Below are 13,625 nucleotides of genomic sequence, written 5' to 3'. Positions count from 1 at the left end.
ACCCTGACTCTTGCAATAAATGCTATGGGATTTTGATACAACCCTGGTTTTACATCTCAACATCCTCAGACAAGTACCTCTTCCCAGGCTCCAAGATGATTAAGGATGCTGCCATGGCAGCTGGAAGTCTATCTTGCTATTGCTACAGTTACTGTAGCTAGGAACCCAGCTGTCTGTGGCCTGCAATGCCCTCTCTGTGACTGGACAGAGATCAACCCTCATCCCCTCCCACAACCACATATGGCACCGGGTGAAACTCATCTGTGCACTCACAAGACAGCTGGCGTATCCAATGCCCCCCAGGCGGGGGCAGATGTAATTCCACACTCCGATGCTGCCCCGGCGGATTCTCTGACCCACGGCCAGCTCCAGGAAGAAGAGAGGGAGCCCAATGATGATGAGAAGCACCAGGTATGGGACCAGGTAGGCACCTGGCAGGAGAAAAAAGGGCCATTACAGATCCCACCTGTGACTGTGAGAGCCAGGGTTCTTCCACGCAGTGGGACAGACATGGAGGGGGAGAGACAGGAGGACAATGGGGGAGGAGAGAGAACAATCTCAACCGTGATGTCTCACCAGCCGCCTGTTCATTATAACCCAGAACCATCAGAGTCATCCCCTGCGCCTGTTGTTTTTCTTACACACTGACAGGTGCCTAGGATACTCGTGTGCAGAGGAAAGAGACACAGAGACACACAAATGTTTACATGGACACCCCCCCCCACATGATGGGACTGACGGACACAGTACACACGGACACAGGAGTCTACACACACATACACACGCACTATTCTGGCACCTACAGACACTTGATTTATCCGCCTGCATTCACACTTGTGGTGGTACAATCTCGCTGCGGCACTCGAGTGAGTAGCTCCTAAGAGGGGTAAAATGGCAACTCTCCAGGCTGGAATGGCTTTCAAGAGAAACCTCATTAATCTCTGTCTAATTGGGGAGACCGGAGCGAAATCAGCAGTTCAAGGAGCGTGACCAGAGGACCACAAAGAACAAAATGATTCACGCTGGAGCTGCCTGCTGATAAATCACCCAGGCATTCTGGAAGGCTCACAGCAAAGAGGCCATTTTCCCAGCATATTTCTGATTCTTACTGCTTGGGAGGCTGTGGATATTTAGATGCAGATTTCTGATGCTGTTCTGGGACACCAAACAAGGACACTCGTGCCTGGTTGGCAGGATGGGCTGGCTAGAAATAAATATATAGCGGCCTCGTGTCATTACCGACCCAAAGCACCTTCCAACAGCAAGCAGAGCCTCATCGTGTTACCAGCACACACCTACCGACTGTGCTTGTGCATCTTCCCCTCCCGGACACCACAATGCATCACACTGAAGCCGCCCCTGCAGCTGATCCTGAGCGACGACAGCACAATTGCTTCTCCGCCCCGCTGAGAGTCTCACCCTGCTCCCAATGCTAACCGTTATCCACCATAAAGTCATACGCAGGCCTGGATTAGCCGCTGTGCATTTGCACAGGGGTCCCCCCCCGCCCACTGACACAAACCTGAGTGGCGCTGGAACCCTGTGCGCCCATTAAAATCTCTCTCACTCAAATTTGGTCTGACCATTCCCCACCCCTGTCCTGACAGAGGGGCAGTGGGGCCAAATCTGAGTGGTGCGGGGCCATGTGAGTGCTGGGCAGGCCATGGGAGCAACCGAAGCTGGGCAGCCAGGATCAGAAGCGACTATCCTAGCCCAGGATGGGAGAGGAGTGCTGCACTGGGAGGTGCTGGTGAACAGCCCCCTGGAAGATCCTAGGGTGGGCAGCTGAGGGGGTGGGGGTGAGTTGCTGGTGGGCTATAGGAAGAGGGAGTGGGGGTGAGTAAGGGATTTCAGGGGGCGGTGGGGCATGGGGTAGGATGTTGGGGCCGAGTGGGGCATGTGGGCAGCTATGGCCAGTGGGGGTCGAGGTGCTGGGGGCTGCGGTGAGTGGGATATACATCAAAGCGGTTGGGATGTGTGGGGGGTTGGGGGGGCTGTCAGGATAAGTGGGGGCTGATGGAGGGTTTTCTGGGGTATATGTGGAATAGAAGGGGAATTCTGGAGTCTGTGGGGTGGGATGGGAGAGCATTCTGGGGGGCTGTCAGGAGTGAGGATGGGGGAAATTCTGGGGTCTGTAGGGGGTGGGAGGGGCATTTGGGTTTTGGTTTGTTGTCTATGTGGGGTGAGGGTGGGAGATATTCCAGGGTCTGTGTGTGGTTGGAGAGGCATTTGGGGGTTTGTTAGGGATAGGGATGTGTGGGGTAGGGTTGGGGGACATTCTGGGGTCCATGTGGGGTGGAGTACATATGGAGCGTGCACTTTAAGAAAGGAGAGGCAGCTTCCATAGTGCACAGGGCCCCCAAATTCTTTAGTCTGGACCTGCCTGCACCTCACACTACAGTCTAGCTCTGCTGTTGGCTGCAACATGTCCTCAGGTTACCACTGCACCTGAGAGAGCTTTCCCGTCACATCAGCCCAAATCACAGAACCCTGCCTTATCATCGGCACAAATGGCCACATGCACTCAGTGGGACAACATCAGCCGATGGCCAAATGACAACATCACTCTAATCCTAGGACAAAGGCACTTACAGAACTCAGATATTACAGTGATCAGCAGTGACAAAGGCTTTAGAAATACAGAAGGGGTGCGGGGGGGGGGGGGGGAGTCTATGAACTGATAGGGAGAGAGAAAGAGAATCAGCAGAGTCCTGTGGCAGCTTATAGACTAACAGACGTATTGGATCATGAGCTTTCATGGGTGAATACCCACTTCGTCGGATGCATCATAAACAGAAAACAACTCCAGTACATGCACCCAAGATGGTAACTTCCTCTCATCAATGATATTAAGGCTTCCTACTTGCATAGTCCCTTTCATCCAAGGATCTCAAAGCACTTTACAAAGGTGGGTGAACTTTACTATCCAGTTCCCATTTCAATCAGAGCCACCCAGAGCTGCCGGATTTCATTATCAATGCTAAACACAGCTTAATGCATCGGTCATAACCTTACTGGACCAGATCCTCAGCTGTTGCAAATAGACATACTCCATTTACACCATTTGATGATAGGGTCTATTATTTCTAGCGCAAACCTAGTCTCTGCCCTTTTTGCTATAACCTCATCCCATGGTAAAGCTAAAACAACTCACTTATCACCCTTTTAGCTACTCAGAACCCCTTGCATTCAAGACAAGTCCACCTCACCACACAGTCCATCACAGCATCCCCTAGTACAAACCTGCCTCTTGTACCCAGGAGTATAGTACTCTGCTTTCTCAGAAGTTTGCACAGGCCATTGCCTGCACCAAAATGCACACGTGTACATGTCTAATTTGCATGTGACATTGCTCTGATTATGATCGTAACCGTGGCAATTGCACATGCCAATCAGGCAAACACATTGCATCATTATGTGTGCTTTCACTGGAGCACACAGAGTTCTGAAGATCTGGGCCAATATCACTCTGTTACCAATACAAAACTGTTCTCTGCAACATATGCACACTTGGTTACCAGGATAAAATGCAGTTTGCCACCCCCACACATCAGAACATTTCCAACACATACCCTCTGGTTGTACCAAGGAGCATGCCCACCACACACCGGCTCTCTGCATCCATTGCTCTCACATCATCCTTTGGCTAACAGGACCCAATGGCAAGCAGCTAACCTGCACGCTGGCCCAAATCAGACAGGTACTTAAGGACATAATGATAATAAATAATATTTTATTGGAATATAATACAGCTGCATTCCCATCATATACCCTGTAAGTACCTTGCTTTGGCTGGGGAAACCAAAGCTACAACTAGCAAGACAAAACTTTCCGATTCTCAAGCAATCTCAGAGATCTTCACCATGATTAGGAAATTCTGGACATTGGCCCATGCCTGAAAATCCTTCAGCTAACTGTTGGAGGTCTCTCAGCTGGTAAACCTTCCATTCTTCAGCCCCCCACCTCCAAACAGAACATGGAAGAAATCTGCGTTGAGGAGACACATGTCAACTCCAATCAGCCAACCACCTGAATGTCAAAGGTTATGACCTTGTGCCATAGTTTTTGCATTGCCAACATGGCTGTGCTACCTGTGTTGGAGCAGATCTTGTCGACACAGAACCGCACCCATCAAATTCAGACCTCTGGGACATTGTAAGAACTGGTCATTTCAGAGAGGCAAATGCATACCAGCCCCCTAACCAATTCTGGCATACCCAAATATTCTTTATAAACTCCCACACCCTGTCCTTTATGTTGGAGATCTGAATAGTCACCACATCAGTTGGGGATACAGGGGGTCAGATCAAAACGGAGTTGACCTTTTGGATCCGGTTTCACTCCATGACCTTCACCTTATCCTGGTCAGACTAATGAGGTATTGTTCATTCTGCCAAGTGGAAGCAAAACTACTCCCCTCCCCTCCCCTGAACCACCAGCACAATCAATCATCCACATCAAGTTATAAGCCAGTGTACTGAACAACTTCTCACCTAGTCAACACCGTCTGACTTTTGCCACAGCTGGAATAACCAGAGCCTCGCTGGAACTGGCCCAGCTTTCCATGTTTCACGGCCCGCCACATCGCTCGGAACGTCTCTAGCGAAGAAGCTGACACACAGTTCTCAAAAGCCATTTACAGAGCTGTCTCCAAGTCAGTCCCAAGAGGCTATCAGACCTATACCCCTGCCTAGATGAGGAGTGTGCAGAACTCCTCAAGCAACGTGCAGAAAGTGGCCACCCAAAGCACCACCCAACCTTTTAGATATTTCTAGAAGAGCAAGATGGGATCAGGCTGCCACAGAACTAAACATGCTAAGATCCAACTGCAAAGCCTGGGCACTAATCAGAAAACTTGGTGCAATTCAGGAGCTTCCAGCATGGGGCTATCCCCCAGCATCTTCCAATTGCCTTGCTACCCACCGATAAAGGACAAGAAGCTTGAAGGAGAGGTGAAGAAGAGATGGTGACAATACAAACAGCACATACCTGAAACCAAAGAAGATTTCCAGCCTTTCACCACAGATGAACCAGAGAAGTGATCAAAACACTGAAAATGGGGAAAGCCTATGGGCTTGCTCATCTCTCCCCCAAATTCCTGAAGAACCTAGGACAAGCTAGCAGGCCATGGCCAGCCATCTTTCTATCTCAAGTCATCCAGAAGAATAAAATACCCAAGAGCTGGTTTAGAGTAAAGTAATAGCCTTGCCGAAAGCAGAGCGAGACCACTCACTCGTAACTAGGGACTGCCCCCTCACTTAGCTAAGCTGTGCGTAAAAATGACTGGAAAGGCTAGGCCTGCTGAGACTTAGCGGTCCCCTGAGTGTAGAGCAAGCCAGGTTCACACCAAACTGCAGGACCTGTGATCAAGCGCTGGCACGCACAGCCTGCACTGAAAGTGGTTTCCAGCCCAGGCAGAAGACAGGTACAGTATCCCTCGATCGCACTGCTGCACAGGGCACAACCCGGCATACAGGCCGGCTGCACAGACTGTCTTTGGCCTTGCCAAAGTGCGTTGTTGTGGCTGTGGAACTGTTGCTGAGAGGCTCCTGGTTCCAAGTTTCACTTGGGCAAAAACACAGCTCCTGGAGGCCCCAGAACAGCCGTCTATCTCAGGGCTCAGAGAGTCACCATAGTATTAACTGACTATTCTTATTCAGAGTCACCATGGTAACCACTTATCTAGAACCCTGAAAATGAAGATGGTACATTACGGAGGCTGAACAGGGCAGTATTAACTGACTATTCTTAGTATTAACTAGTTAATATTTAATACTTAGTATTAACTAGTATTAATTAGCTAATAGTATTAATTAGCTAATAGCATTTACTGACTATTCTTATTCAGAATCACCATCGTAACCACTTATTTAAAACTCTGAAAATGAAGATGGTGCATTACGGAGGCTGAGCAGGACAGGTCCCCCCTCTGAAGAGCTTATAGTCATAGGCTTCATTCCTGCAAAGACACATGCCTAACTTTCTGCACTGAAACAGTACTGCTCGCACTGTGTATAGTTCAGCACACATAGGACTGGGGCTTAGCCAAACTGACCTGTCGTAGGCACTTGCCTGGCCCTCATCATCGTTAACGGACTGAGCCTCATGACCCTCTTGTGAAGCTATTATCCCGTTGTGCAGATGGGGAGCGGAGGCACAGAGAGACACTAAGTGACTGACCCAAGGCCACACAGGAAGTCCATGGCAGAGCAGGGATTTGAATCCAGGCCTTCCACTAACCACTGAACCATCCTTCCTCTCTAGGGGGCAGAATGTATAAATATATGAAGGAAGGAGCTGGAAGAGGGGTAGGGAAAATTGAGATGAATGACAGGACCACAGACAGTGGATATGGGAGTAAGGAGAAGAGACAGCAAAGATGTAGGTGGGGACGGATGAGACAAAGTGAGGATGGGGAATGTGAATAGGCCATGGGCCAGATATTCAGGTGGTGTAAATTTAAGGAAACATTAATTCATTAGGGACCCCCTCCAAATTGCTGGGAGATGGGTCAATGTTATTATACTCATTGTTCCGATGGGGAAACTGAGGCACAAAGTGGTTACATGACTTGCTTTAGATGATGTAGCCAGGAAATGCCAGTTTTTGGAATACAGCCAGGAATCCTGCCCCCGCAGTCATGGCTCACACTTTGATCTCCCTTATAGTGGTGTAAATCGAGAAGTTCTCCATGGAAGTCACAAGACCAGATCCTCAGTGGGTATAGATCAGCGTAGCTCCATTGGAATCAATGAGAATGGAAAATCTGGCCCAATAATTGCATTCAACCTCCTCCTTATTACCAGTACAAACCCACTCAATGCAACCAATGCATATCACTACAGATGCAATGCATGCATATCAGTGGGTACACAACGTAACCCGTGCATGCATATTAGTGTGCATGCAATGCAACCCTTGCATGCATATCAGTGAGGAGGCAATGCAGCCTGTCCACACTTATCAGTGCATATGCAATGCGGTGCAAGCCATGCAGGCCTATCAGAGTATTCTCTCTTTGATCCAAACTAGGTCACTGTTTGCTATGTATGTGGGATCACAAGGGGAATCAGGTGATGGAGAAGCGCTGGCACACTGGAGCTGGCCTGAGATGCTCTCCATCCAATTTGGGATCGAAAGGTGAAGGGCGCGTGAGCAGACCTGGAGTGCGAAATGCTCACTGTACAAGTTCAGCTAGAAGGATGACTCATGACCGAGATGACACTAGAGAAATTTTAATTATTGAGATTACTGCAGCCTTTGCAGCTGAGGAGATGCTGAATTATGCAGTGTTGGGAATAAGGACAACAGGGAGAAGGGGAAGCGTCAGAATAGGCTCCCCAGCTTGGTGACTTGCAAGGAGGTGGGTAAACTGTGATGGAAATCAGAGTTTGGGTCCTGCTGCCTGAATTCCAAACCAGGGAATTTAGCTCTGATGGAGCATCTGAATGTGAGGTCTGGAGATGGGCTACCACCAGTCTGCTGCAGCTTCCTTCCACAGCCTGAAAGGTTATCACTGCAGCACAGAGACACTGAATGGCTGATCTTCCAAGATGCTCTGCAACCTTCTACAGTAGAGCCTCAGAGTAGCGAACACCAGAGTTGCAAACTGACTCATCAACCACACACCTTATTTGGAACCGAAAGTACACACACAGGCAGCAGCAGAGACCAAAAAAATAAAAAAAGCCAATGCAACACAGTTCTGTGTTAAACGTAAAGCACTAAAAAAAGTCCAGGGAAAGCAGCATGTTTCCTCTGCGCAGAGAAAGTTCCGAAGCTGTATAAAGTCAATGTTCAGTTGTAAACTTTTGAATGAACAGCCAGAAGGTTTTGTTCAGAGTTAGGAACAAGCTCCATTCCCGAGGTGTTCGTAACTCTGAGGTTCTACTGTATTGACTTTGTTAGGTGCTGTGGGTGCTCGGCGCTGCAGCAAACTGGGCCCTAAGGGCTAACCCAGTGGGCTTGATACTGCCCTTTGATATTAGTGGGGATCGTGCGAGGTTATCTGAGAGCAGAATCTGGTCTGCGTGATTAGGGACGGGGCTGGGTGGAGGGGCTTGGGCTGGGGAGGGTGAGGAGAGGCCTACCTAAATCATGGATATATTTTGCCTGTCAATATGTAAAATTGTAGCAATTATCAACTGAGGATCTCAAAGCACTTTAGAAACATTAGCTAATGAAGCATCGTCACAGGCTCCTCTGAGATAGGTCACTCTTATGATCCCCATTTTGCAAACTGGGAAAACCGAGGCACAGAATGGTTAGGTGACTTGCCCAAGGTCACAGAGCAAGGCAATGGTAGAGCTGGGGATAGCAGCCAGGAATGCTGTCTCCCCGTCACTGCTCTGTTCACTAGACTACATTCTCTAAGATGGATTCTGATTGTATGTGTGCTGGTGTAAATCAGGAGTAACTCCACTAAAGTAAATGCAATGGTGTTGGTGTGAAACCAGCCTGAGAAGAAAATCAATTCTCCCAATTGCATAAAAACAAAATTCAGGTGTCTGTTTCCTTGTACAGCAGTCACCATTAAAATGCCAGCATTCACCTACACTGTGAGGTCTGACGTCACTGCAATGAGGCCTTGTTCTACCCCTGCAAAGAACAATGGCACAATAATGTGCTCATAACTGTGAATAAATGCTGATACTTTCTAATGGGTATAGATAGATAGATAGATAGATAGATAGATAGATAGATAGATAGATAGATAGATTATAGATGTGGTGTATGGGGATAGACAGATAGAGAGATAGATATTCACTTGGTGTTGATTTCAATGGATCGATCTAGGCTGGTTTACATCATTTGAGGAGCTGACCCCATAGGTTGACCTGATTCAAAAATCAAATGCAATTTGCTTTCCTATAATATGGAGTGTAGAGATGAGCATATGATTGATTTTTTGGTTCTCTGGAAATTTTGGAGAAAAAAAGTTTCATGTCAACCTGAAAACAAATATTTTCTAACTTTTCAGCCAATAGAACAGTCAAAAAATGTAATTTCAGGTCAAACAAAAAGTTTAGTTTCATTTTAATGCTTTTTATAATAAAATTAAAGAAAATTTTAAAAGAAAAAAAATTGTTCCAATCTGGAAAAAAAAAATCAAAACATTTTTCAGTTTCTGGATTTTTTTTTTCAAACCAACAGGTCAGTAAAATGGACACAAATTCGCTAGAAGTTTCTGTATCACTGAATCTGAAGTCTCCACCCACTCACTCCTGAAAAACAGTTTCGGACAAATAGTGGCACAGCCTTCAACTCCTAGTAGGCTAGGGGAGGAGATCAACTGAGCTAAGTCTGCACTGCAATAAAAAACCCACAGAGCCCGGTCAGCTGATTCAGGCTCTCAGGGCTGTGGGGCTGTAAAAATGCCATGAAGGGTTCAGACTCAGGCTCTGAGACCCTCCCCAATCTGATGGGGGAGAGGCCAGGCTCCAGCCTGAGCCGGAATATCTACACTCCAATTTTACACCCCTACAAGCCTGAGCCCCTCTGAGTTAGCTGACCCGGGCCAACCACAGCCGTGCCAGGGGTCTTTTGTCACAGTGAAGACGTAACCCATATGCATTCCAAGCATCCAGATAGTGCATGTGGGTTAATCCTGCCCTTGGCTATGCATTCCCACCTGCTACAGATTTCAGCAGAAGCTGGATGTGTGCAGGAATTGCCCCTTCTCTATCCCAGTGGGGTTGTGTTGTACTGAGCCAGCTGCACCCATGCCCGTGGTCTCTTACCTCCGCCGTTTTTTTGACACAAGTATGGAAACCGCCAGACGTTCCCCAGCCCCACCGAGTACCCGATCTGGGCCAGTATGTACTGCAGTTTGCTGTTCCACGCTGGCCGCTTCTCAGAGTCCAAATCTTCCTCCACATCCTTCTGCTTGTCCCAGGCCTCACCCGTCACGTTCAAGACGCTGCGCTTGTAGTCCACAGGCTCCTCGTGGGCCAGCAGGTCGGCCACCGATTCAGTGACATGCTCGCTGCTGTGCTCTCGCTGCGTCACTTTGCTGTTCTTAGGCATTGAGGGTTTGCTGGCTCTGCAGCCCCACACGTCGAGATAGTATGAAAGGGGGATGGCAGGAGAGGCAGGCTCTAGCTTTGGAGATCAGCCCCTCAGCTCCAGTTCATCAGCGGGACCTGCAAAATAGACACACCAATGGGCAATGAAAGCAAACGGTCTGTTGAACTTTGCTGTGATGGGAGATGCACACCTGACTCAGGGGGTGGGGAGGCGGATCACCTAGTTTGGGGAGGGGTTTCACCTGGATTAGATGGGACTGCTGGTGGCCTCCGAGCTGGTGTGATAGCCAGAGGCCAGATGGCCTAGCCAGAGGTTTCAGGAATCTCACGGCATCGGGACCGTCACCTGGTCCAGATGGGATGGCTAGGGCCTTCAGTGCTAGTGGGAACCTGCACCTACTCTAGTTGCACTGAGATATGACCCACCCCTTCCTCCATTTATATCCCCACAGACTCCTGCTCCATCCGATTCCATGATATTCGGTCTGCAGCCACCGACTGCCTCCTGCGAGGCCTGACGGGCATATCCAAGGTTGACATGATCCCTGCTTTCCTCCAGTGACCCCCGTTCCCATGGCTGCTTCCTGGCCAGCACCTTCCACATCCTGCTTGGGTTAGAGCCAAGGATGGGCATGGAAAATATTGTTCAAGACAAGAACAGGCATCAGCTGTGTTTGTTTGACAGCGACAACAGCCAGAGTTCTCGCTCTCTGCTGACGTTATCAGAGCAATTGAAATAGCCAGGAAGCCCGTAGCTAATTTTTCCAAGGCAGTTTTACAGCAGATAATGTCAACAGATCATCGGCACGATGTACAGAGCCATCACTTGTGCCTTCCCCTTCGCATTGCAAAGCTGCTGCTGCTGAACATAGGATCACATCCTCAGCTACTGCAAATCAGCATAGTCCCATTGACTTGGATGCTGCTCCAGCAACCTACATCACTGGGAATCTGGCCCATTTCAAAGATCTGTGGTAAAAGCATCATTTGAAAGTGTTTCTTAATTAAAATGATGAGGGGGAAAGATTTTTCAAAGCAATTTTCACCAATGTATTTCCAGGGCAGTAATGACTGTCTGGTGGAATTGTACTATTACAGGAAACGCCGTCTTTTGAACTAACCTGCATTCAGCATATTCTGCATTGCACAGGGACCTGATCCCATACCTGTCTTACATGGAGGATTTGCATGATGACAGCATCTAGACACCTTGGTTAGGATCAAAGCCCAAGGTGCTAGGTGCTGCACGTACACAAAGGGAGAGGTGGGCCCTGCCTCCAGAAGCTCACAGTCCAAATAGACAAGGCGGACAAGAGGCAGAGAGTGGAAGTGACGTGTCCAAGGTCATCCAGCAGGTCAGCGACTGAGCCCAGAATAGCACCCAGGGCTCGAGTCCCACTCCAGTGCCCTAGCCAATAGCAGAGCTAGGTTTTGCAGCTAGGGGTGGCAATGGGTCCTTGGTGGTGGGCTGGAGAATGAGCCCACTCTACAGTCACCCAGCAGCAGCAGCAGCTCCTGTCCTGGTGCACAGAGCTGCAGTGCTATTCAGTTGTGGCCCATCCTGATGACGGGGCAGCTGACCCAAATTTGAGTGGATGCCATTGCAACCTGGTCACAGGGTTGCAGTACCATACAACCCTACTGCCATCTCACCTGGAGTGGGGAGCTGGGCCCAGCCTTGAGGGATGGGAGCTGCCACGCCGGGTGAGTGCTGCATGGACCCGCTCTCCAACCCTGCCTTGGCCACAGGAACACACTGCCTGTGGTACCCACACACACCACACCCTACTGCCACCCTTATTCATGCTGGGCCAGGTCCTCAACTGGTGGAAGCTGGTGTAACTCCACTGAAGTCAATGGAGCAAGACCGATTTACACCAGCTGAGGATCTGGCCTGTTCGGCAGTAACTTAAGGTTCAGTCCTGCCCATCCTGAAATCAGTGGCAAAACCCCCATTCATTTTAAGGGGGTGGGATTGGGCCCTCCCTCAGTGATTTGCCCCAATGAAATAAATAGGATTTGTTGCGTAGGAAAGTCCTGTTCAACGTGATCATGAGCAAGAACCTAATCTTTAATAGCTGTCCAGGCTCATCTCCTGTCACCAATGTTCATGTAGCAGGTGTTTTCCAAGAGCTTCCGTGCATGTCATGGGCCAGATCCTCAGCTGGGAGAAGCCAACAGAGTTCATGAGACATCATCTCTTCCAACTGCGCTACCAACTCCTGAAGAGGATCCTCAGCCAGAAGCTGGCAGCCAGACTCCGAGCTGATGTCAAGGAAATAAATCTGTGCTCTGATCCAGTGACCTGTCCTTAAAACGCTTTAGGACTGTCATAAACAGATAAGTAAGAGTTAATAGAACAAAAGTGCTTCATATCTCTTTACCTGGAAAGGGTTAACAAGAACAGTGAGCCTGGCTGTCACCTGACCAGAGGACCAATCAAAGGACAGGATACTTTCAAATCTTGAGGGAGGAAACTTTTGTGTATGCTTTTAGTGTTTTGGTTGTTGTTCACTCTGGGGGCTCAGAGGGACCAGATGTGCAACCAGGTTTCTCTCCAATCTCTCCGATACAGGCTCTTATAAGTTCAGAATAGTGAGTACTAGGTAGATAAAGCGAGTTAGGCTTATGGTTGTTTTCTTTATTTGCAAATGTGTATTTGGTTGGAGGGAGTTCAAATTGGTATTTTGCTGAAAGGATTTTAATTTGTACTTGTATACTTAGGCTGGGAGGGTATTCCCAGTGTCTATAGCTGAAAGACCCTGGACCTATTCCATTTTTTAAATTTACAAAGATAATTTTTACTGTTTTTTCTTTCTCTAATTAAAAGTTTTTCTTATTTAAGAACCTGATTGTTTTTTTATTTTGCTGAGACCCCAGGGGACTGGGTCTGGATCCACCAGGGAATTGGTGGGGAGAAAGGAGGGAAGGGGGAGAGAGAGGCTAATTTCTCTCTGTGTTAGGATTACTTTCTCTCTCAGGGAGAGTCTGGGAGGGGGAAAGAGAAGGAGGGAGGAAGGTAGATTTTCCTCTCTGTTTTAAGATTCAAGGAGTTTGAATCACAGCGATCTTCCAGGGTAACCCAGGGAGGGGAAGTCTGGGAGAGGCAATGGTGGGGGAAAGGGTTTACTTTCCTTGTGTTACGATCCAGAGGGTCTGGGTCTTGGGGGTCCCCGGGCAAGGTTTTGGGGGGACCAGAGTGTACCAGGCAAGAAGGATGTTAACTATTCAAAGTTTAGTTCCTTTTTCTCAGCCTCTCTTTTGGTTTCCTTCTTAAAAGCAAGCAAGCGAGCAATTTTCTTGAAAAAAAAAAAACACTTTCCAAAGAGCCCATGTTCTTTCTAATATTGCAGGGGGCTTTGCATCTTCCCCTGAAGCAGCTGGTGCTAGACCCCGCACTTTCACCAGTTTTACAACAGAATATTTCCACTGACATCAATGGAGTCTCTCCTGATTTACATCACAGGAGTTAGAGGGAAATCAGGCCCAATGGAGTTACTCTTGACTGACACCGGGGTGAGAAGAGAAAACGAAAACCGCAGAGAGTCAATACACAACAAGAAACACTAATGTTTTCTGTCACTGACATAGAAGATATCG

General features: G+C 48.5%; 1 protein-coding gene across 1 annotated transcript in view; it reads right to left on the bottom strand.

The window, feature by feature from the left end:
- The window catches only part of SLC6A17 (solute carrier family 6 member 17), a 49,183-nt gene that overhangs the window by 17,271 nt on the left and 18,287 nt on the right, over positions 1 to 13,625 (bottom strand). Inside the window, exons 2-3 of the mRNA XM_030561194.1 lie at positions 9,741 to 10,142; positions 274 to 431 (exon numbers count right to left, since the gene is read on the bottom strand). Coding sequence (XP_030417054.1) covers positions 274 to 431; positions 9,741 to 10,026 — 444 coding nt within the window. The 5' untranslated portion in view covers positions 10,027 to 10,142. The remainder of the gene's footprint in view (positions 1 to 273; positions 432 to 9,740; positions 10,143 to 13,625) is intronic.

This window comes from Gopherus evgoodei, chromosome 4 (assembly GCF_007399415.2).
Source record: "Gopherus evgoodei ecotype Sinaloan lineage chromosome 4, rGopEvg1_v1.p, whole genome shotgun sequence".
In the NCBI taxonomy this organism is placed as follows: domain Eukaryota; kingdom Metazoa; phylum Chordata; order Testudines; family Testudinidae; genus Gopherus; species Gopherus evgoodei.
Note: the sequence above shows the minus strand (reverse complement) of the source record. Positions and strands in the feature narration are given on the sequence as shown.